The sequence below is a fragment of the Panulirus ornatus genome, chromosome 64 (genome assembly GCF_036320965.1).
Source record: "Panulirus ornatus isolate Po-2019 chromosome 64, ASM3632096v1, whole genome shotgun sequence".
Lineage (NCBI taxonomy): Eukaryota > Metazoa > Arthropoda > Malacostraca > Decapoda > Palinuridae > Panulirus > Panulirus ornatus.
Window position 1 is genome coordinate 17552482 of NC_092287.1, and position 26742 is coordinate 17579223.

Genomic DNA, 26742 nt, shown 5'->3' on the forward strand with positions numbered 1-26742 from the left:
CAGAAGGGAGGTTTGGGGAGAGGTGGTGGTTGTATTGGTGGTGAGGTGGTAGGGTCGTCTAGTGCGGCACTGGGTGACTGGCACTGTCGGCTGTAGACACAGCAGGGGGAGGGCACAGCACGTCGGCACTGTGGTCCGGAACACGTACACAAGAATGGACATATCGGTCACTTCAGCCTATGAGGGAGGGAGGACGTCATCACCACCAGCGAGCGAGTGTCTGGGCCTGACGACGCCCGGGTCTCCCGGCCATAGTTCCCTCTCCCTCCGCAGCCTCAGTCTCCTCCCCCAGCCGCAGCCTGCACTCCTCCGCCGGCAGCCGCAGCCTGGCACCACATCGACATCGGCGGTGATGAATGGAGGGTGTCGCGCTTACTGGTGGCACCCGGCGCTCCCTCCCGCCACGCTAGAAGGGCTCGGGTAGCTCCCCCCAGGCGGCAGGTCCGCATGCGGCCCGGGAAGGTGCCGCAGGCTCGGGGGTAGCTGATGGGGGTGATGCAGGGCGTGCGGCAGTAGGAAATGCGGCAAGAGCGACGCTGGCGGCAGGAGTGGGTTGTGAGGCAGAAGGGGACGAGAGGTGTAACGGAGCCTCTCCAGCTCAGCCTCCTTCAGGCGCTTGTCCTTCGCCCGGCGGTTCTGGAACCAGATCTTGACCTGCGTCTCCGTCAGGTTAAGTGAGGCGGAGAACTCAGCCCGCTCGGCGATGCTCAGGTACTGCTTCTCGCGGTATTTCTTTTCGAGTGAGAGGAGCTGCTGGGTGGTGAAGGGTGTGCGGGGCTTCCTGTTGGGCTTGTGCTTCCTCAGCGTCACCTTCATGGGCCCCAGGAACTTCGGCGGCTCCGGCGACTCTGTTGAGGGAGGAGGGAGACAATAGGTGAAGAGGGAGGGAGAGCTAACGCAGGGGGTAACAGCGACAGAGGATGAAAAACATCATAACATTCCTAAGCCACACATGTAAATTTCCTGAGGAAACCAAGACGCAGAGTTTCTGCCATCCACTTACATGTTGCTGAAAAGCACAGTGAACACCGAGACCCACATACATACACTAGTGTAATCTGGGGATATATCAGTTACGTTGAAAGCCCGCAAGATTAGATAAACACACAGGAACCGATAAGATCTTCTCCAACGACCACTCACCACACATACCAATATTCACAAACATTTAACTAACAGCGTTAAGTAGATGATAATAATGGCCTCTCATAAAAGCTATTCAAAGAGCGTCCTTGAACAACACACTTAGATAGCCACGTTAGAATTAACTGGATTATAGAAAAGACGTCTACTTTGTGGGTGTCGCAATTATTCCAGCAGGACTTAAATGTCGCGTTTGATCTCGCGTCAGGCGGGCGCTGGGTATACCTGAGTCAGACTGGACAACAGTGAATGAAAGTTACGTCATGACGTAGTGACACTTACGACAGGACCAGCTGCTGTCGTCACTCTCCGTCATCCATCATGAACTTCTTTTTAGCAAAATAACACAAGATCGGAGAAGGCAGTCTACCTCCGAGCGACATTGAGTTCTGCGTTTACCAGTTGAAGTGTGACTGCTCAGTCATTAATCATCTATATATGATGGTAGTGTAGTCACCAGGTTATAACCCCTATTTAGTGTATTTTATAACCTCTGATTAGAGAAATATCACCAACTGCTCACCGACCACTCGTATGTTATTCGTATCGGAGGTATCGCGATTGCGATCGGCTTTAATTAGACATCACATTTCTCACATGTAATCAATTACGATTTAATTTCTTTCTACTTACTGGAGAGGGCGCGGAGTGCCAGCTGGTGCTGGAAGAGTAGGTTGTGCGACCAGGTGGCCGGGGTGTGTGGAGGGGAGATGGCAGTGGAGACGGGAGGCAGGGGTGGCCCGGCGCCCCCTACGTGCCCCAGTATCGTCGGGACGGGAGGCACCGACCTCCTCACGTCCTCCTCCTCCTCATCGTCTCGTTCCTGACGGGGTTCATACCGCCGCTCCTCCTCAGGATCCGAGTCAACGTTGATCTCTTCGTCGGCGTCTCCGTCTTCGTCGTCGCCGTCGTCGTCGCAGTCCCCCCGCGCGGCCTTCGAGGACAACCTGTCCTCCGCTGGTGGTGTGAGGGGATGCCCCGGGGGCATATGCTGCGTCGTCGGGGAGAGCACTTCTGCCGCTGGGATGTCTTTCGGCGCCTCCTTCCGCGGAGAACTGGCCAGGATAGAGTCGACAGAGAAAGAGAAGTTCTTCCGGGTGACGGCGCTGAAGGCCGAATTGTGGCTGGGCCGGACGCCCTCCGTCGCTAACACGCCCGACATGGATGGCACTTGCCCGGGCACCTCAGAGACTTAATAATATCTCTATATATTTTTTCCTCTCGCTAGGGGAACCTTTACAAGAATTCTGTTTCGTTCGTTATATATCGTACATCAACTTTTCCTCAAGAAATTTCGGCTGGACGATGTAGTCATTGTTCCCTCGTTCTCCCACTGTCGCGTGCGGCACAGGAAGCCAGTGTTAGCACCGCCACTTGAAGGGGCTCCTCCCGCAGGCTTTAGCGCAGCCTCTAAGTGCCACTCTTCACATTTCCCAAAACATCAACATCCGCATATAAATGGGTGAGGGAGCACGGCGCCCCAGCGGATATGACTGTTTACACAAGTTATCAATTCACCAGCACCGTGCTAACTTAACACCAGCCACCTGCCTAGCAACTAACTGGGAACCCCAGCCTCGCTGGGACGAGCTCCTGCCGCCTCGCCCCTCCCACAGCCCGGCACGCCGACCAACGGCCGCCTGCGACACTAATGGAGGGCGGAGCCTCGAACACCCGGCCAGCCAGTCAGCTTGAAGATTAGTAAACACTCGGCACGGGCCATTAGGTTTATGGCAAGATTTACAATTTAGGTGCTTGTCGAAATGACCCGCCGGGTGGAGCGGGCCGGCAGAACGGCGGGGCGACAGAGGAAAGCCCAGCCGCCGCTGGGTCCTTGCCACGCCCCGGGTAGCGGGAAGTAGCGACGGTAATGAAATGGGAATCGACATCACCTCATCGGCCTTAATTGAGTAAGTGAGAGTTTGTCTAACTAGGGGAAGAGGGGGAGGGGAGAGGGCAAATATGGAGGGAGAGGGGAAAGAGAGGGAGACAAGGGGAGTTGTGACATTTCGGATGTCGTGGTGGAAATCCACATCTCGCCAGGACGGCTCAAATGAGAGAATGACACAAAGCGTCGGCCACGGTATATTGTTTCTTCAGCCACTCGTAACGGATTCATCCGCACGCACGCACGCGTATATATATATATATATATATATATATATATATATATATATATATATATATATATATATAGATAGATAGATAGATAGATAGATATATGTGTGTATATTTGATTTTTTTCGTACATATTCGCCATTCCCTGCGTTAGCGAGGTAGCGCTGAGAACAGAAGACGTAGAGGGAATATCCTCCCTTGGCCCCCTTCTCTGTTCCTTGTTTTGGAAAATTAAAAACGAGAGGAGAGGATTTCCAGCCCCCCGCTCTCTCCTCTTTTAGTCGCCTTCTGCGACACGCAGGGAATACGTGGGAAGTATTCTTTCTCCCCTATCCCCAGGGATAATATATATATTTATATATATATATATATATATATATATATATATATATATATATATATATATATATATATATATATATATATTTAGTCAGATGGATAGATATATATATATATATATATATATATATATATATATATATATATATATATAGATAGATAGATAGATAGATAGATAATGATATATACACACACATACACTCACACATACACACACATGCATACATACACACACACACACACACACACACACACACACATAGACACATACACACACACGCACACACACACACACGTACATATCTATATCTATCTATCTATCTATCTATCTATCTCTCTATCTCTCTCTCTCTCTCTCTCTCTCTCTCTCTCTCTCTCTCTCTCTCTCTCTCTATATATATATATATATATATATATATATATATATATATATATATATATATATATATATATATATATACACACACACACACACACACACACTCCCCTCCCCACCAACACCGCATTACCGCGCAAAATATGGTAGCTATAAGGGCCCCCCCCCCACCCCCCACCACCCCCCCATCCACATCCACCCCTCCCTCACAACCCTCCCCCTACCATCCTCCCCCATCCCCCCCCCCCTCTACTGTAACCATGTGTAACGAAACAGAGTTTAATGGTAGGTAGGGTCCGTATTTATGTTGGCCCCCATAGACATAAGGGCTCTTACGGGAAAAATTATGGCCCGTTGATGGTCCATACAGCGGGCCAGGAGGGTAGCGAGGCTGAGGTCTACCAATAAGAAGAAATTATTTTACATAGTGCCTTAAGTTGGGTAATGGTCTCCACACACACACACACACACACACACACACACACCTGGATGGGGTATCAGCTGATGTCTTCAAGTATTACCGTTACCTTAACAACTGTTGTACAGGAGGGGTTACTTTGAACGGACGGGGAGGAGGAGGAGGTGGTTCTTCGTAGCTCCTTACTGGAGGCCTGGTGTTCATATGAGAGAGAGAGAGAGAGAGAGAGAGAGAGAGAGAGAGAGAGAGAGAGAGAGAGAGAGAGAGAGAGAGACGTCAAATGCTGCCTGGGTTTCAGGTTAAGTGGCACTTCGCTCCCATGGTAGAGACACTTGAAAGGGGGGTTATCTCTTTCACTCTAATGACTCCTTTTCTTTCTTTTTTTTCATTTCAAATCATTTGTTGTCGAGATGTAGATAGGAAAAGTTGTTCAGCGAGAGTGTGGGTGATGGGCATGTATTCATCTCGGGGTAGGTAAGTAGGTGGAGGCCAGTATATAGTGTACAGTGGGTACAGTAACATGGACGTAGGAGGGGGACAGGTGGGCCCTGTGTGGGGTCAGGGACCCTGAAGGGATTCCCCTTCCGTCAGAAGGTGTGGTGTGTGGGGGGAGGGAAGTGTGGGATACATCCAATACATGATGTATGGTTACAGGACCACAGTAAGTGAGGTTCACACCAATATATGTAACAATATCTGTGTCAGACAAAGTAAGTTCAGAATATGTTCTACATATATCCATCATCTTGTTAACGTTTGAATTACAGTGTATGTACAGAGATGTTACATATATACTGAGATGTGTAGTTGGGATAGGACACAGTGTACAGCGTACAGTCGTTAACATTGATAGCAGTATGAGAGGTCAAAGGTACATTACATATCGTGAATACAGTTACAGAATACACCGGCACTGGGCATGTTATTATCATTCACAGTAATACAGAGAGGGTCAAGGTACATTACACACTGGACATTGTAGTTACAGAACGTGCTGTACTCGGTATGATAATTACACAGGTGTTTACATAGTTCAGAGTGTGGCGAATCTTGGATATTATGTCAATAATCTTAGATAAGGATGATAATCATGTCTGTGAAGGGATGATGATAATGCTAGTGAAGGGATGATGATAATGCCAGTGAAGGGTTGATAATAATGCCAATGAAGGTATGATAATAATACTAGTGAAGGGATGGTAATAATGCCAGTGAAGGGATGATAATGATACCAATGAAGGTTTGATAATGATGTTAGTAAAGGGTTGATAATAATGTCCAGTGAAGGGTTGATAATAATGTCCAGTGAAGGATAGTAATGTCCAGTGAAGGGCTGATAATAATGTCCAGTGAAGGGTTGATAATAATGGCCAGTGAAGGGCTAATGATACTGCCAGTGAAGGGTTGATAATAATGTCCAGTGAAGGGTTCATAATAATGTCCAGTGAAGGGTTGATAATAATGTCCAGTGAAGGGTTGATAATAATGTCCAGTGAAGGATAGTAATATCCAGTGAAGGGATGATAATAATGTCCAGTGAAGGGTTGACAATAATGCCAGTGAAGGGATGATAATAATGCCAGTGAAGGGATGATAATAATGCCAGTGAAGGATGATAATAATGCCAGTGAAGGATGATAATAATGCCAGTGAAGGGATGATAATAATGCCAGTGAAGGGATAATGATATTACCAGTGAAGGGATGATAATAATGCCAGTAAAGGGATGATGATAGTACCAGTGAAGGGATGATAATAATACCAGGGAAGGGATGATAATAATGCCAGTGAAGTTTTGATAATAATGCCAATGAAGGTATGATAATAATACTAGTGAAGGGATGATAATAATGCCGGTGAAGGGATGATGATAATGCCAGTGAAGGTATGATAATGAAACTAGTGAAGGGATGATAATAATGCCAGTGAAGGGATGATAATAATGCCAATGAAGGGATGATAAAATGCCAATCAAGGGAGACCTTAAGAAAAGGCAAAAGGTTCTTGAGGAATGTGGTACGTCCATATGGTGGAAGGACTTAGGTAAAGACGCTGGGTGGGGGAGAGCGCAGAAAAAGATGTACCATGGACGTGGGTTTAGAGAGAGAGAGAGAGAGAGAGAGAGAGAGAGAGAGAGAAGAGAGAGAGAGAGAGAGAGAGAGAGAGAGAGAGAGAGAGAGAGAGAGAGAGAGAGAGAGGATATTCCATTCGCCTCCCAGAACATTGGAACATTCCCTTCCTCCATCGTGGACGCCACAGCTGAAGACGGTGTCCACGAACTGCCTCATTCATTTCCCCAATGTTCCAGATGATCATTATGGTACAGGAAGGCCAGTTGCTCATGCCTTACAGAACGTAGACGTCATCAAGGTAACATGCAATTGACTATTTTGTACCGTTCAGGGGAGGGAGTGTCTTGTGTTTTCTTTTTCTTTTTTTACCTTCTTGTGTCTTCATGTCTTGATCGTATGAAACTAATGTAATGCACACACTGTAATGCCTTCCTCTCTTCATGGATAAGAAGCTGAGCAAATCGTACTGCTAATTTCACGGGTCGTGAAACATGGACAAGTTAATTTCACGGGATAATTAACATTCTAAGATCGTGAAATTCAACCATTGAGAAAGTGATGATTTTAGAGGTGATTTATTTTTTCTTCAACCTTTCGTGAGCAGGAAGGGTTGTACTAGTCTTTGAGTTCGACGGCACGACCCTTGGTCACGCCCGCTCCACCCTCGGGGACGTATGATGAGCTAGCCTTTGACCTGACCCCTTAAAGGTTTAGGTCATAGGCTGGGTCAATCCAACGTTGTGCTCAAGGGTCGTACCATGGCTCTTATGGGGTCGTACCGTGGCTCTCAGGAGGTCGTACCGTGGCTCTCAGGAGGTCGTACCGTGGCTTTCAGGGGGGTCGTACCGTGGCTCTCATGAGGTCGTACCGTGGCTTTCAGGGGGGTCGTACCGTGGCTCTCAGGAGGTCGTACCGTGGCTCTCAGGGGGTCGTACCGTGGCTTTCAGGGGGTCGTACCGTGGCTCTCAGGAGGTCGTACCGTGGCTCTCAGGGGGTCATAACGTGGCTCTCAGGGGGGTCGTAACGTGGCTCTCGGTGGGTCGTACCATGCCTCTCAGTTGGGGTCGTACCGTGGCTCTCTGTGGGTCGTACCGTGGCTCTCAGGGGGGTCGTACCGTGGCTCTCAGGGGGGTCGTACCGTGGCTCTCAGGGGGGTCGTATCTTGGCTCTCAGGGGGGTCGTACTTTGGCTCTCAGGGGGGTCGTATCGTGGCTCTCTGGGGGGTCGTACCGTAGCTCTCGGTGGGTCGTACTGTGGCTCTCAGGGGGTCGTATCGTGGCTCTCAGGGGAGGTCGTACCGTAGCTCTCGGTGGGTCGTACTGTGGCTCTCAGGGGGTCGTATCGTGGCTCTCTGGGGGGTCGTACCGTAGCTCTCGGTGGGTCGTACTGTGACTCTCAGGGGGTCGTATCGTGGCTCTCAGGGGAGGTCGTACCGTCGTGCTCATCGATCCGTCGTCTTCAAGAGGTTAACACGTTGATGCGTCTGCAGGAGACCACTTGCACGCAAGAACTCCACAAAGGTCCATTCTCTCATTACCTACTGTGGGTAATCAGGCTTTATTAGCAAACTCTAAAGCGAATAACTGCATTGCGCATGACAGCTGAAGAATGGATGTGGGCGGATAAGGCCTTTCTTCGTCTGTTACTGGCGCTACTCTGTGAAGGAGGGAAACGGCCATCAAGTATATATATATATATATATATATATATATATATATATATATATATATATATATATATATATATTTTTTTTTTTCTTTCAAACTATTCGCCATTTCCCGCGTTAGCGAGGTAGCGTTAAGAACAGAGGACTGGGCCTTGGAGGGAATATCCTCACCTGGCCCCCTTCTCTGTTCCTTGTTTTGGAAAATTAAAAAAAAAAAAAATATATATAATATCCATTTATCTCTTCATATGGGATGGGTCAGGACGTATGAAGTGGTTCAAGTGAACTAGAGTAGTTTAGCAATCAACTGTGGATGGTGAGGTCTGGTGGCAGTACATTATACACGACATCCAGTCAGTGGATTGTAGCAGATGAGGCCATTGCTTCTCTCTTCCTGCCGTCACCTCGCTAAGCCTGGGTCTGATGAGGACACACACACACACACACACACACACACACACACACACACACACACACACAGAAGCCTCGTACGTAATGCATGCTGTCCCTCCCAGTGTCCACGACCTAACCTCCCGTGGGAGTCCCATCATATCCCCCCCCCGTAGAGTCCCATCATATCCCCCTCCCCGTAGAGTCCCATCATATCCCCCCCCCCCCCCCACCTGTGCTAGGCGGTGCTGACAACTGGTCGCCGGGGAGGAGGGGGGGGGGACGTCCTTCACCCCTGGCCCAAAGTTAAAACCTCCCACTTTGTACGTGTGTATGTGTGTGTGTGTGTGAGTGTGTGTGTGTAAGAGAGAGAGAGAGAGAGAGAGAGAGAGAGAGAGAGAGAGAGAGAGAGAGAGAGAGAGAGAGATCCTAAAGACCTAAGGTCCAAGCGAGGTGGTCTGGGAGAGAGGTAGAGCCACATGGAGTTACATAGGTACAGAGACCACACAGACCCAAGGTCCAAGTGAGGTGTTTGTGAGAGAGAGAGAACTGACAGACAGACAGACAGACAGATAGAGAGACAGTCACACATCATATAGACCCATGATCCTAGCGAGGTGGTCTAGTCTGAACACTGCTGAGAAAATATGTTAAAAAGACATGGGGTCCCATTCAAAACAGAAAAGAAAAGGCTTAAAAGAAATAAGAGAAAAAATACCTTGCAGGATTGATAAGCCTGAAGGAGATTTTTATAGGAAAGTCATAAGGTGGAATGAACAGGAATCCATCATGCATTCCATCTCCAGCGACATGCATCCCTTCACTTTTTGTGACCAAGACACTAGTAAGGATAAACTTGAACTCCGGAGTGTCTGCCATAGTTACTGGGCTCTTTGGTTAGCAATGTGTGTTACTACTATGATGGACTTATTCCTCTGTTTCCCCAGAGTCCACTTCCTTCATGCACAGATCATTTCTGCTCTCTCGTTTTTCTCACTTCCTTCATCTCTCTCAACATCAATGAGCCTTCCTCGGATTCAGCCCACTGAGCCCAGAGGCCAAAATTTTTTCATTCCTTTCATTCACTTGTAAATGCTTCATTATTTTCTAAGTTGCATTTGTCTCACTTTTGCGAAACAGGTGTCATGGACAGATTGAATTGAATCTCTTTCTCCGCTTACCTTTTGGGAAATACTTTTTTTCCAGCGGTGTGTAATCTATCGTCAGTTCTTTCTTCTTTCACTCATTTCTCATACGCATTCATTTCTTTCGTTTGTATCACATTATATTGTTTTTCATTTTAGTTTCATTCCATTTTTACACATGAAATTGAAGGTTAGAATTATTCTTTCTCATCGTCATTTCTTCCAACCTCACTTCATAACGTTTCCAATAGGGCAAACCTAGACTTACTTACCTTAAAAGATATATATATATATATGTATACTTTTTCATATGAATATTCGCCATTTCCCATGTTAGTGAGGGCGCATTAAGAACAGAGAAATGAGCTTAAAAGAGAAAATCCTCGTTTGGCCCCCTACTCTGTTCCTTCTTTTGGAAAAGTATAAACTAGAGGGGAGGATTTCCAGCCCCCTGCTCCCTCGTCTTTTAGTCGCATTTACGACACGCAGAGAATACGTGGGAAGTATTCTTTCTCCCCTACTTCCAGGGATATATATATATATATATATATATATATATATATATATATATATATATATATATATATATATATATAATATATATATATATATATGGAGGTGTGGTTTCGATGCATTACACATGACAGCTAGACACTGAATGTGAACGAATGTGGCCTTTTTTGTTTGTTTTCCTAGCGCTACCTCGCTGAAGCAGGGGTTAGCGATGCTGTTTCCTTTGGGACGGGGTAGCGTCGTGAATGGATGAAGGCAAACAGTTATGAATATGTACATGTGTACATATGTATATGTTTGGATATTTGTATGTATATGTATGTATATGTATATATATATATATATATATATATATATATATATATGTATATATATATATATATATATATATATATATATATATATATATATATATGTAATCTACTTTTTTCATGGCACAGGTATTGCCTCAGTGCCAGTACTTCACACTAACCAAAGATAAATGTAATCACGAAATTAATGACGAACAAATCGGAAAAAGATATTTATATACACATCATATCCGTTCATATAAAGTGAGAAAAAGTCGGGTGGATTTGAGGTCCTCTCTTGTACCAGTTCAAGTCAGCCTTCCCCATGAGAGAGAAGATGATAATAAAATGAAAGTGATAGTAAAGGAGGCGGTGTAATAGATGTGAAGATGGCGGCTGTCCTCCACCACATGTATCTGACTTATGCATGGCGCATCTCTCACCCAGCAGTTATGGCCGACAGATATATCATTATATGTAAAGTTCGCAGAGGCTGTCGAACTCTCCTTCCTGCTCACTGTACGCCAGCCCACGTCCGCGACACAGAATCGCTCCACCGGTCCATTCCCTGCAGATGTCGAGACTATTTTTCTTTTGACTGGATTCGACTTGCTAAGAGCATCGATGTGTATACAGCTTGTCAATATTGCACTCTGCATAGCCCACAACTGCATCATATTCCTTGGTTCAGCCCATTGAGAGCATATCGCCCCCTGTATACCATATATTTCCACTTCGCTCTATCCCATGTACGTTTCACACCCTCCTACATGTTCCTAGGCCCGGATAGCTTAAAGCATTTATTACTCCATCCTTCCTCCACCTCCTTAGTTTTTCTCTTCTTCCTTGTTCCCGTTTCTTCTTTTTCCTCTGTGCCAAACTCTCCTCACTCATCCTCTCCATATTTCCAAACCATTCCAGCTCACCCTCTTCATCTGTGCCGTACATACTCTTCTTACCACCACACATATCCTTTTACCATGTCATTTGTGATGAGATTCCTAACATCACATATTGCCCTCACGCATTTCATCTCCAATTTATTCATCCTCTTCCGTACTTTTTCATCGAAGGTCCACGCCTCTTATCCATTCAGCACCACTGTACTACTATACCATCAAACACACCCATCATTTCCCTTACAGACGGTGACCTCTCTTTCCACACAGTCCTCAGTGCATTCAGGATATTCGCTTTATTACCTACATTATAGCTTACTTCAGTTCCCAGGGTTCCATCCGCTGCCATATCCACTCTCAAGTATCTAAAACAGTCCAGTATATATATATATATATATATATATATATATATATATATATATATATATATATATATATGTATATATGTATATATGTTTGTGGTGTTGTAGGGATGAGTGATGTCCAGAGCGTCATAGAAATTATTATGAGGACAAAACAGGAAGAGTTCACAAATTTTGTTTAGGACAAAGCTGGCCAGTTTGTATAGACCTTCACTGATATTCATGTCAAAATATTTTGTATAGTTGATAAGAGAAGATTCAATGATATTCCTCTTAGTCAAGGAGTCACAGGTTACAACTGAACTAGCACTATTCCAGTTAATATAATAGTCATAATTTTTGACATTATTAAACAAAGCATTTGAATCTTGTCTTAATCTTATACTATGATTATGTTGTTTAAGTCTAATGCACTGAAGCCACAGCTCTCTATCCACATCCAGGCCCCACACACCTTTTCATGGTTTACCACAGAAGTTTCGCATGCCCTAGTTCAGTCCATTGACAGCACGTCGACCCCCGGTATACCACATCGTTCCAATTCACTCTATTCCTTGCACGCGTCTCACCCTCCTGCATGTTCAGGCCGCGATCGCTCAAAATCTTTTTCACTCCATCCTTCCACCCTCAATTTAGTCTCCCGCTTCTCTTTGTTTCCTCCACCTCTGACACATATATCCTCTTTGTCAATCTTCCTTCACTCATTCCTTTATGCGACCAAACCATTTCAACACACCCTCTTCTGCTCTCTCAACCACACTCTATATGTTTCCACATATCTCTCTTACCCTTTCATTACTTACTTAATCAAATCACCTCACACCACATATTGTCCTCAAACATTTCATTTCCAACACATCCACCTCCCCCCCCCCCTCCGCACAACCCTATCTATAGCCCATGCCTAGCATCCATGTAATACTTTTGGAACTACTATACCTTCAAAAATACCCATTTTTGTTCTCCGAGGTAGCATTCCCTCCTTCCACACATTCTTCATCGCTCCCAGAACCTTCTCACCCTCCCCCACCCTGTGACTCACTAAGTCCACTCCCAGATATCTAAAACACTTCACTTCCTCCAATTTTTCTCCATTCAAACTTACATCCCAATTAACTTGTTCCTCAACCCTACTGAACATAATAACCTTGCTCTTATTCACATTTTACTCAACTCTCTCCTCTCAAATACTTTTCCAAACTCAGTCACCTGCTTCTGCAGTTTCTCACTCGGATCAGCCACTATAGCTGTATCATATACTTATTTATATATCTTTTTTAAAACCAATTATTCCCAATCACCAGCCCAGCACACAAATCCAGAAGCTCTTCACCCTTTCCATTCACAACACTGAATACCCCATGTACACCAAAAATCCAGAAGCTCTTCACCATTTCCATTTACAACACTGAACACCCCATGTACACCAATTACACCCTCAACTGCCACATTACCCACCTTCACATTTAAATCACCCATCACTATAACCCGGTCTCGTGCACCAAAGCTGCTGACACACTCACTCAGCTGCTCCCAAAACATTTGCCTCTCATGGTCTTTCTTCTCATGACCAGGTGCATAGGCATCAATCACCTATCTATCTCCATCCACTTTCAGGTTTGCCCACATCAATCTAGAATTTACTTTCTTACACTCTTTCACACACTCCACAACTCCTTCTTCAGGAGTGGTGCTACTTCTTCCTTAGCTCTTGTACTCTCACCAACCCCTGATTTTACTCCCAAGACTTTTCCAAACCACCTTTCCCCTTTACCCTTGAGCTTTGTTTTACTCAGAGCCAGAACATCCAGGTTTCCTTCCTCAAACATACTACCTATCTCTCCTTTCTTCTCATCTTGGTTACATCCACACATATTCAGACACTCCAATCTGAGGCTTCGAGGAGGATGAGCGCTCCCCGCTTAACTCCTTCTTCTGTTTCCCCTTTTAAGAAGTTAAAATGCAAGGAGGGGAGGGTTTCCAGCCCCCAGCTCCTGCCCACCTTCTACGACACGCAGGAAATACGTGGGAAGTATTCTTTCTCCCCTATCCCCAGGGATTATATATATATATATATATATATATATATATATGTCCATGTTCGTCCACACGTACCACAGGAGCATTTGATGTCCTGTGAGTTCTTAAGTCAGCCTTATGCTGATCGATCGTTTTCTTTAATACTTTCTCCGACCCTTCATGATATACGCGTTTACAGCCACCACAGAGAACCTTCAACACAACGCTTTCCTCAATGCTCAGCACACAGCGATAGGACAAAATCCGGTGAGGCGATTGGGTTTTTTCCTGAGCGCTACATGGATTTGCAGCGACGAGTTCCTAGAAGAGAAAAAGGAATACATCAATGACGCTTTCATGAAGCTAGGATAACCCTGAGTCAATGACTCCGTCTTCATTGCTATTACTAAGAGCTTTCATTTGTCCCCAGGTAACTAACTCTAAGGCCCATCCTATCATCAACCATTATGAAAGAATTAGCAAGAAATGATAACATAGGAAAAGTAGTTGAAAACACACCTTGGTATCCAGACCAAACCTTCCCCATACAGCTCCCCTTAGCCCCGGGAAGCCTCCTACCTTCCCCTCACAGCTCCCCTTACCCCCGGGGCGCCTCCTACCTTCCCCTCACATCTCCCCTTAGCCCCGGGGCGCCTCCTACCTTCCCCTCACATCTCCCCTTAGCCCCGGAGCGCCTCCTACTTTCCCCTCACAGCTCCCCTTAGCCCCAGGGCGCCTCCTACTTTCTCCCTCACCGCTCCCCTTAGCCCCGGGGCGCCTCCTACCTTCCCCTCACATCTCCCCTTAGCCCCAGGGCGCCTCCTACCTTCCCCTTACAGCCCCCCTTAGCCCCAGGGCGCCTCCTACCTTCCCCTCACATCTCCCCTTAGCCCCAGGGCGCCTCCTACCTTCCCCTTACATGTCCCCTTAACCCCGGGGCGCCTCCTACCTTCCCCTCACAGCTCCCTTTAGCCCCGGAGCGCCTCCTACCTTCCCCTCACATCTCCCCTTAGCCCCGAGGCGCCTCCTACCTTCCCCTCACATCTCCCCTTAGCCCCAGGGCGCCTCCTACCTTCCCCTCACTGCTCCCCTTACCCCCGGGGCGCCTCCTACCTTCCCCTCACATCTCCCCTTAGCCCCGGGACGCCTCCTACCTTCCCCTTACAGCCCCCTTAGCCCCAGGGCGCCTCCTACCTTCCCCTTACAGCTCCCCTTAGCCCCGGGACGCCTCCTACCTTCCCCTCACAGCTCCCCTTAACCCCAGGGTGCCTCCCACCTTCTTCCCTTTAACGGTCGGGCCAGTGTATACCTCGGATGGTGATGACAAGACAGAGTCTGTGTGTTGGTGGTGGGATGTAAAAACTTTATGCATTGTTTACACCTTGATGAGACGGTCTGTCTCCGTGAAACATGTAGTGATGCATTGATTGAGAAATGTATGTGATATGAAATGATCTGTACTACCAAATTGTGATTTCACCTTCATAACCATCATCAAGGCCTAGTGTGATCATACACACACACACACACACATATATATATGTATGTATATATATATATATATATATATATATATATATATATATATATATATATATATATATATATATATTTATATATATATATATATATATATATATATATATATATATATATATATATATATATATATATATATATATATGTAGGGTCCTTCACCAGTTTATACGCCAGTACGTCTTCCTTCATGTTTGAGGTCGCATGGGCTTCACATCTGTGTCACATCTGTTTCACGTCCTCGGTGAATCACGAGCAGTATATACATGTGCCATAAGTCCTCTGCCATGACCACCCAAAAAACATAAATGAAACAAAGGAAAAAAAAAGAGAGAAAAAATGAAGTGGATTTTATCAATGTTGACGTGAACAGAAAACGGGCAGAAATGGGAGGGGGAACCTTCCTCATTTATTAAACAATTCAATATTTTTGTGTGTAATTATTTAAGTCTTTTTGTTCTTGATGATGTAGCTTCTTGGTGAGTATGTTTGTGAGTGATGTTGGTGCGTTTTGCTGGTATCTTTCTCACAAGGTAATGTACCTGGGTTAGAAACATCGTTTTATACAGGTGGTGTATATAGTTCAAACAGTTGATGTGTACATTGGCTTCTACTTATACAGTTAATGTGTACATTGGCTTCTACTTATACAGTTGATGTGTACATTGGCTTCTACTTATACAGTTGATGTGTACATTGGCTTCTACTTATACAGTTGATGTGTACATTGGCTTTTCCTTATACAGTTGATGTTTACATTCCCTTCTCCTTATACAGTTAATGTGTACATTGGCTTTTCCTTATACAGTTGATGTGTACATTGGCTTCTACATATACAGTTGATGTGTACATTGGCTTCTCCTTATACAGTTGATTTGATTTTCTTGTTTATACAGCTATTGTGATGACTTGTTTCCTTATACAGTTGTGATTATTTTCTTGTTTATACAGCTGTTATGATGACCTACTTGTTTATACAGCTGTTGTGTTGACTTACTTGTGTATGCAGCTGTTATGATATTTTCTACATAAACATTTGTAGATTGTATTCCACTTTTCTTATGGTATTCATAACTCTTTATATTATTACGTATTCATAACTCTAAACTTTATTTTGTATTCATACCTCTGTACATATGCATTCATAATTCTATATATTATTATGTATTCATAACTATATATTATCATGTACTCAAAACCCTATATGTCATTATGTATTCATAACTCTGTACATTATCATGTATTCATAACTCTATCCATTATTATGTCTTCATAACTCTATATATCATTATGTATTCATAACTATATATATCATTATGTATTCATAACTCTGTATATTATCATGTCTTCATAACTGTATATATCATTATGTATTCATAACTCTATATATCATTATGTGTTCATAACTCTGTACATTATCATGTCTTCATAACTGTATATATTATCATATACGTATTCACTCATTACTACCACAACGATCGTTCATACGGTAACTGCCGTGGTGTACAAAGGTGTGTCCTTCACACTGCAGGTGTTTGTAAATGTGTTTAGCTTTCTAAGGCTCTTGCTTGTCAAGCTACGTAGCTGATGGCCAAGCTATGTCAGGAAGGCTTACAGTTTCAGCCTTTCAGTGCTCAAGTTCAGTTGTGATATAATCATGTTGGAGTTGTATTCAAGGCAATAATGTCTTTCACACAAGTTTGTGTGTTTCACACACCTGTTCTGCCTTCGAGTTTGTGTGTTTCACACACCTGTTCTGCCTTCGAGTTTGTGTGTTTCACACACCTGTTCTGCTTTTGAGCTCAGTTCAGGCTGTGCGGCTGTATCCTATACAAACGACCACGCATCTGTTATACTCTCGCGATTCAGTGATGTAGCACATTGGTTTTTATTATACACCTGTCATAATGCGGTACATGTCTCTCTTATGTAGGTGTATGCATCACACATCTGTCTTGCGCTATTGGGTCTCCTGATGCAGTACATCTGTTTAATACAGGTGTATGGATCATGCATCTGTTATTTCTAAGATTTTGGTGATGCAGTACACCGGTTTTATACAGGTGTATGGATTATCCTTCCATCATTTTCTAAGGGCTTGTTGATGAAGTACACCTGTTTTATACAGGTGTATGGAGGGCGCATCAATCATTCATCAGGGAGGTCGGTAAAACTGTGCTTCGCTGCCTCATACAGGTGTATAGATCACACATCTGTTGTGCTGTCGAGGTCCGTTAATGCTGTACAAGTGGGCATCTGTACAATTCACAAGAACACATATGGTACACCTGTTGTTTCTTACGGTTGTTCCTTTAGCTCTACACATCTGTCTTCAAGCATCTGTGTGGAAGCACACATCTGTCTGGCACACATCTGTCTGGCCTCTTCAATAAATACAGTAATGTAGTTTCTTTATCATGTATCTAAGACGTAGCTGTGTCCCTTTGTATATACAGCCTTCATTACTGTATAATTCATACATTAATGTATAATTCATACATTAAACATGCGTCTTTCTGTGCACTCTTTGCTATACACGATGTATTATGATTCACCCAGTTCTATTATAGCACTGTGTAGATTACTTAATTACTGTACTTAATGAGATTGTCGCTTTAGGCATAGTTTTAGCCTCTAATAATATGTAGTACCGCCCGCTAAAGGGTTTATTGCATGTCTGATCAACTAGCTAATTACATGATTTTCTTTAGTTAATCATCTTCATTAAATACCAATTAACGGAACCTTTGTTTTTCCTTCTTCATTTGATTCGTTTGAGTCATGACAGTTCAATCTAGTTAATCCTGTTGGCTAATTAGTGCATGCAAGCAGAGGATTGTTTGCATAATGATTGACACCGCATGATCTATTATGCAAATGAGGAATCAAAACATTTGTTTTCAAGTCAGTTGTTGGGATGTGACGTCACTCATCCTCCCTAGCTAGTCAGATACCATCTCACTAAGTTAATTAAACTAGCAGGCTAGTTAGCCCATTAAGACATCACTTACACGGAAATGTTCAACATCTCGTCATTAAGGGACATTATACTAGAGTGCTAGTTAATAGTTTTCTAGCTAGCCATCGTGTCGTTATGCTAGTATGTTAGTTATTTCCATGCTAGTTGAGAAGGCACGGGTAACTCAATGACATATAATCAGTCACCTCCTGTCTTAATGAATTCCACTACAATACCATGAAACCCGGCAAGGTGGCGGGTTTGGATGGCATTGCAGTGGAATTTATTGAAAAAGGGTTGACTGTATTGTTGACTGGTTGGTAAGGTTATTTAATGTATGTATGACTCATGGTGAGGTGCCTGAGGATTGACGGAATGCATGCATAGTGACACTGTACAAAGGCAAAGGGGATAAGAGTGAGTGCTCAAATTACAGAGGTGTAAGTTTGTTGAGTATTCCTGGTAAATTATATGGGAGGGTATTGATTGAGAGGGTGAAGGCATGTACAGAACATCCCTGAGGATGGGGGAGAAAGAATACTTCCCATGTTTTCCCTGCGTGTCGTCGAAAGGCGACTAAAAGGGGAGAGAGTGGGGGGCTGGAAATCCTTCCCTCTCATTTTTCTTTTAAATTTTCCAAAAGGGGATCAGAGAAGGGGGCCAAGTGAAGATATTTCCTCAAAGGCTCAGTCCTCTGTTCTTAACGCTACCTCGCTAATGTGAGAAATGGCAAATAGTATAAAAAACAAATATTTCGTAACACTTTCCACTACGTTATCATTTTTTTTCTCTCGATTCATAGATACCACATCAGATCCTTCTGATGTGGTATTTATGGTATTTCTCACACACATTCTTCATAGTAAACACCTGATTCACACATCCTCTACTACTCCTGAAAACACATTGTTCCGCCCCAAGCTGATGCTGTGTATATGCCTTCACCCTTTCAATCATTACTCTCCCATACAACTTATCAGGTGCATCCAACAAACTTATATTTCTATAGTCTGAAGACTCATCTTTGTTCCCCTTATCTTTATACACAGACAATCCTCATGCACCTCACCATGATCCATACAGACGTCTGAACATTCTAACTAATCAATTAACAACACAGTCACCCCATTTCTTAAGAAATTCAGTTGCAGTACCATCCACGCCACCAGCCTCCTTGCTATATCTCATCTTACGCATGGCTTTCACCACCTCATCATTGTTCATCAACACATTTGCCATGACTCTTTCCCTTCGCCTACCACCCTGACCCAAACACCCTACATGTGCCATCGTATCTTCGAAAACATCCAGTAGTCCTTCAAAATGTTTCCTCCATCTCCTTTTCACCTCATCTTTTCCTGTTGCCACTTCCCCATTTGCCCCCTCTTTGTTCTTGTGTGTGTGTGTGTGTGTGTGTGTGTGTGTGTGTGTACATGAGAAATCTGAAAGAATTTGGCGTGCCAAAATAATAAAGCCTGTCGTTAAATCTAGTTCAAACGTTTCCCAATAGTAACATTTAAGATCGTGTACGTCATTAGTGAAAAACGTTGACCAAACCCATCCTCAAACGTTTCAGAAATGATTCCAAATAGTAAATAAAAGACGTGTTGCACTCGTGTCTGTACGTCAATCATGGTGCTTGACCGGCCGATGACTCGTACAGTAATATAACAATTATAACCCTGTACTGGGCTCTCTTATCATGATTGTTATCTTGCCTCATTACCGATGCTGTTATCTTACTATCAAAGTTACTGATATTGTCTGGGTTATTAGAGAAAATGTCAAGGATGCCTTTTTGAGGACCATTTTCCTGCAGCTGTGGAAAGTCTACAATGTCTTTTTCATGACTTTCTTTTTCATGTTGTATGTGAGTAATTATTTCCCTTTTTTTAAACAGTGGATGGGAAATTCGTTTTGATATTAGCACAGACATACTGGTATACAAACATAGAATGAACGCACACACACACACACACACACACACACACACTGATAGATGGTCCATTCAGACAATATATAATGGGAAGGGTGAGTGTAAGAAAGCATTGCATAATAATGTAGATGATATACATTCCTCCTATTGAATTCTAATTAACCTTGATGTATATATATATATATATATATATATATATATATATATATATATATATATATATATATATATTCTTTTCTTTCTTTTTAAACTATTCGCCATTTCCCGCGTTAGCGATGTAGCGTTAAGAACAGAGGACTGGGCCCTTTTTTGGAATATCCTCACCTGGCCCCACTCTGTTCTTCTTTTGGAAAATTAAAAAAAAAACGAGAGGGTAGGATTTCCAGCCCCCCGCTCCCTCCCCTTTTAGTCGCCTTCTACGACACGCAGGGAATACGTGGGAAGTATTCTTAATCCCCTATCCCCAGGGATAATATATATATATATATATATATATATATATATATATATATATATATATATATATATATATATATATATATATATCTGCATGTGTGTCTCACTACTCCATCCATACAAGCCCTTATCTTCACACATACTGACATAGCTATTGAGAAAACTATATGTGAAACGCTATCATTACTTGATCTTGACTCATACTGGCGTGGATATTGAGACCATCGTAATTGATACAATCAGTTGAAAGAGTAATCATATATTGCTAGGGTATATGTGGTAATCATATATTACTAGGGTATATGTGGTGATCATATATTGCTAGGGTATATGTGGTAATCATATATTACTAGGGTATATGTGGTGATCATATATTGCTGGGGTATATGTGGTGATCATATATTGCTAGGGTATATGTGGTAATCATATATTACTAGGGTATATGTGGTAATCATATATTACTAGGGTATATGTGGTGATCATATATTGCTGGGGTATATGTGGTGATCATATATTGCTGGGGTATATGTGGTGATCATATATTGCTAGGGTATATGTGGTAATCATATATTACTAGGGTATATGTGGTGATCATATATTGCTAGGGTATATGTGGTAATCATATATTACTAGGGTATATGTGGTGATCATATATTGCTAGGGTATATGTGGTGATTATATATTGCTAGGGTATATGTGGTGATCATATATTGCTGGGGTATATGTGGTGATCATATATTACTAGGGTATATGTGGTGATCATATATTGCTAGGGTATATGTGGTGATCATATATTACTAGGGTACATGTTGAAAAAAGAAAACCGGTCACTTGGACCATCTTAGCCTTATATAAACTGCCTCTTGGAAGATCTCAGTCTTATATAAACTGCCTCTTGGAAGATCTCAGTCTTATATAAACTGCCTCTTGGAAGATCTCAGTCTTATATAAACTGCCTCTTGGAAGATCAGTCTTATATAAACTGCCTCTTGGAGCATATTACCTTTTGATAAACAGGCTCTTGGAGCATATTAGCTTTAGGTAAAATGCTTTTTGGAACATATTTGCCTCTGATACGATGTCTGGGTTACATAAATTGCTCTTTCAATATATGTATGTAAACTGCCTCATGGCGTAGATATTAGGCTGAGGTAAACTGCTTCTTGGGGTATAACTGGGTTTCATAAACAAATTCCTGGAGTACATAAGTTGCCCACTGCAGTACATTTGATTTGAATAAACTGCCTTTTGAAGTATATCTTCCCTGAGTACATTTGAAAAATATAATCGCCTCCCGTAATGCATATTAATTATGTAAACTGTCTTCTGAGGGACATTAGGAGCAGATAAAAATGTCTTGCATTATATGAATTTTGTCTTAATAAACTGCCTTTCTTAGCACAATTCCGGTCATATAAGTTATCTTTCTGTACAGCTTGTTCTGCAATTTGACCACCTGATGTACATTTGCGTAAGATAAACTGCCTCCTGCTGTACATTCAGAGTCCAGATTTAAACTGCCTCGGAGTATACACAGGTGATATATCATCCTTCCTAGTATATAAACAAGCGAAATATGATGTGTCTGCAGTATATTCTTGTTCAATAAACTGTCCCTGGAGCGTATCTGGGCGGCGGTTTATGATCCTAACTAATGGTCGTAGTGTATTTTTTTTTTATATATATATAGAATCTAAGGATGATGAGGATAGCATAAACTGCCGAATGGCAGAGCTCAGCACTGTGCAATGAGGACGTCTGGAGTACGACGTGGTTATGATAAACTGGGGCAGTTTGATCGGCTGTGTTACCGAGTGGGGCAGTTTGTGGAGCTGAATGACAACTGCTCAGTATACACAGCTTGAGCTCCAGCTTATGGCGATGAACGATAGAATGGGCAGTTGACGTAAATCGTGGGAATTTGCAGTTTATAAACAGCCTTAGGATGAGACAGGGGTAAAGTTTACTCATATGTCGGGTTGGGGAAGGGTCAGAGAAGCACTTTATATAAGCCATTGCACAATACCGGGCGGTTTAAACATTAGATCAGCGTCGTGGAGGCAATTGTTTATAGAGGTAAACTGTCTATGTTTACGTATAATGATATCATTGTCTCAAATTTATCATACTGTCATTCATCACATGATAGCCGGGGTGTATATATCGTATGTTATCCATTATTTGATATCATTCTCTCCTCTTTTTACGCTTTTGTCTCCTTCCGTTTATCACCAGTCGTTATCTCTTGCTTGTTATCGTCCCCTTGCCCTTATCTGTCTTCCGTTTTCTTCACGTCGGTAAAACTCGCTCATTTCCCCCCTCGTCTGTGTGTAGAAAATGGTGTAGGGAGAGGAGTGGGGTCGGGAGAGAGAGGAGGAGGAAGAGGAGGAAGGAAGAGAGAGAGAGGAGGAGGAGAAAGAGAAGGGAAAGAGAGAGTAATGAGAGAGGTACAGAGTGGGAAATGAGTAGGGGAACTGAGGAAGCAAGTGGAAAATGTGTGAATACAGAACTTAGGATAAGAAATGGCAGCCATTAGACATGGCTGACTCAGAGAGAGAGAGAGGGAGAGAGAGAGAGAGAGAGAGAGAGAGAGAGAGAGAGAGAGAGAGAGAGAGAGAGAGAGTATATCGCCATGATAGAATGGTGGGTTAGTAAACTAGAAATCTGATGAGTTAATTAAACTTTTAATCATGCCCTAGATGACTTAAATAGACTTATATTCATACCCAAGATCAGTTAATTAGACTTTTAATCATACCCTAGATGACTTAATTAGACTTATATTCATACCCAAGATGAGTTAATTAGACTTCTAATCATACCTTAGATAAGTTAATGAGGATTCTAATCATGCCCTTCATGAGTTGATTAGACTTCTTACCATACCTTAGATGACTTATTCAGACTTCTGATTATACCCTAAATGACTTATTTAGACTTCTAATCATACCCTAGATGAGTTAACTAGACTTCTAATCATACCCTAGATGAGTTGATTAGACTTCTAATCGTACCGTAGGTAAGTTAATTAGACTTCTACTCATACCCTAGGTGAGTTAATTAGATTTCTAATCATACCCTAGATGAGTTGATATGACTTCTAATCATAACGTAGGTAAGTTAATTAGACTTCTAATCATACCCTAGATGAGTTATTTAGACTTCTAATCATACCCTAGATGAGTAATCAGATTTCTAATCATACCCTAGATGAGTAATGAGACTTCTAATCATACCCTAGATGAGTTAATTAGACTTCTAATCATACCCTAGATGAGTTGATTAGACTTCTAATCATACTCTAGATGAGTTAATTAGACTTCTAATCATACCCTAGATAAGTCAGTTGGACATCTTATCTTCTACCATACCGTCGTATATAAAGAAAAAGTACCAAGTATACACGAGTCATCCAGGATGATATAACCACCATCTCTCGGGTTCTCTGTGTATAGAAAACATATTCGAGATATGATTATTTTGGGAAAGTATCAAAAGGTTTCCGATCATGTCAAACACCCCTTTACTTTTATATATATATATATATTTCTCTCCCTGTCTTTAAGCCATGTATCACTCTATCTATCTGTCTATCTGACTGTCTAGTTATTTCTCTATCTATCTAGTTGTGTGTGTCTGTCTGTCTGTTTATCTTTTTTCTCCTATCTATCTATCTGCCTGTGTATTTACCTGCCTGTCTGTTTATCTATCTAAAGTGCTATATTTGGATATATATATATATATATATATATATATATATATATATATATATATATATATATATATATATATATATATATATATATTTATCTCGAAAAGGATATCTGTATGAGTTTCTTTTTATCTATTTGTCTGTCCATCAATCTTTTTCTTTATTCATATATTTATATCTATTTATTTTCCTGTTTATCTTTAGCCCTATATATAACTAGTCTGTTTATCTATCTAAACATCTGTATATTTATCACTCTATTCAGTCTACAGTCTGAAATCATCCTAAAATGAATGTATCAGTGTCCCAAATGATACGCCTTTTCAATTCATCATTGTTAAGACTTCATTTCTATAATCCCAAGACAACATTAGCTTCGTCTTCAGTCACTTTCCTTGACACACCTCTGGTCTTCCTGTTGGAGTTTGTCAACACTCCACACACCGTTGCCACATCCCCTGTCTGTCCACAACGTTGCCGCCACCAACGTGAAGGTGGGGCTTGGCCTGCACCAACACACAAGGAGTCACGTGCAGATTTGGAAAGGATCTACAAGCTATAGACATCCACCCGTCGACCACTGACTTCCTGCATCCATCTACAGCATCAGTTATACAAAGTATCTTGTAATGCTTCATACCAGGAGAGGGTTAGTTCTGAGCTCATTAATTCGTCTTATGAGGTAGTCAAATTTTCGGCATGTCTCCCCTTACTTTGATGGATTTCCGCCACACTTGGCTTTGACGTTAGATTACACAGAAACTAACAGCACATACCCCAGCGGAGAGGGATGAGTTATCCCTACAAATTACATGCTCTGTAAATGAAGTTCACCACTGAAAATGTGTTGAATCGTGACGTAATGACGTTACGACAACACTGCAGCGTAGGCCACCACGGTCAGAGGGCAGGCAGGCAGGCCACCACGGCCACGGGGACAGGACAGCTTGGTGGTCTAGGGAGAAGAGAGCCGTGTAGGGAGTAGTAGGAGGTTTGGGGAGCAGAGGGGCGTGCTGTGGATTGGGTGGAGGTCTGGGGAGGAGGGGAGAGGTAGTGCAGGGCTTAAAGCTCCGTCATAATGGAGGGATTCCAAATCTTGAACTCCCATGTGTGTAGTATAGCCACTCTTATTATCACACATGGTACAAGGACCTCACTTTAAGAACCACTACATGTTATTCCAAATAATGTTCTCACTCTTTAAGTTATTCTTTTTATATCAGCTGGGACGGCACGGGCAACTGAATGCCCTAATCAAAGCCATCTCATTACACCATATATGTACATAACCTATCCTGAGCCAGGTACCCATCACTGCCCAACCCTCTCGGGCAGGATGAACAGCTGGGTTGACTGAGGACTGACTGCCGCAACTAAGATTCAAGCCTATCCGCTCAATCCCGGACGGCCCGTGAAATGCGTCACGATCACCTACGCTAACCATCACACCTCTAAAGGCCATTCTAAAAGGACACCCTTCCGAAGATGCCTGGCCTTTCTGCCCTTTACAGAGGAAAATATTACATTAATAAAGTGTTTCGAGTCTGAGGACTGACCCCCTACATCGCTACACACGCACTCCCTCAGCTCTGGATTTATCAACTGTCGTGAGCAGCGACCTGAGGGAGCGGCTTGCTAGTACGACGAACAATCTTAATATCTCGGGGAGTATATGCAGGGGACAGTGGCAGCTGGGTGGAGGGTCTGGGGAGGAGAGGCGCCGTGCAGGGGGTGCGGTAGAGGGGTGAGCCGTGCATGGAGTGGGGGTCTGTGAGGGCCGTGCAGGGAGTAGGTGGTCTGGGAGGGCCGTGCAGGGAGTAGGTGGTCTGGGGGGGCCGTGCTTGGGGGTGTGGCGGAGGGGAGGGTTGAGCATGGAGTCTTGAGGGATAAGAGGGAGGCATTGTAGGGAGTCGGGGGTCTTGGCAAGGGCCTTGTAGGGAGTGGGGAGGAAGGAAGGGAGAGGGAGCCTCGGAGAAGACGGGTGGGTGTACAAGGGTCGGGGTGGCGAGGGGGGAGGGAGAGGAGGGCCCTTCAAAGAGTGTTGGTCTGGTGGGGAAGGGGGAGTTAAGGAGGGGAGTGGGGGTGGGGGGGAGGTGTCGGAGGAAGGTGAGGAGGTCTCGAGGGATGAGGATCAGGGAGGGAGGGAGGGTCGTGCTGGATATGAGGTTGTGGAGAAGGGGAGGACCGTGAAGTGTGGCGGGTGGTGGGGGGATCTCGGTGGAGGGGAGGACAGTATAAGAGGTAGGGGGAGTGGGGAGGAGGGAGGCCATACCAGGAGGCTAGGGGTCATATAATGGAGGAAGTAGTTATGTGAACTGTGTCCGGTCGCTGGTGTGCCCCAAATGATCAAAGCTTCGAACTCCATAATGACTGAAGCTTCGAACCACCAACTG

The 26742-nt window shown here is 43.5% G+C and overlaps 1 protein-coding gene across 1 annotated transcript in view; it reads right to left on the minus strand.

Moving 5' to 3' along the window:
- LOC139746134 (uncharacterized) overlaps positions 1–2714 on the minus strand; it is a 2864-nt gene extending 150 nt beyond the window's left edge. The window contains exons 1-2 of the mRNA XM_071656990.1: positions 1777–2714; positions 1–848 (exon numbers count right to left, since the gene is read on the minus strand). The exon at positions 1–848 is cut by the window's left edge and continues 150 nt beyond it. Coding sequence (XP_071513091.1) covers positions 373–848; positions 1777–2305 — 1005 coding nt within the window. The 5' untranslated portion in view covers positions 2306–2714 and the 3' untranslated portion in view covers positions 1–372. The remainder of the gene's footprint in view (positions 849–1776) is intronic.
- Positions 2715–26742: the final 24028 nt, after the last annotated feature.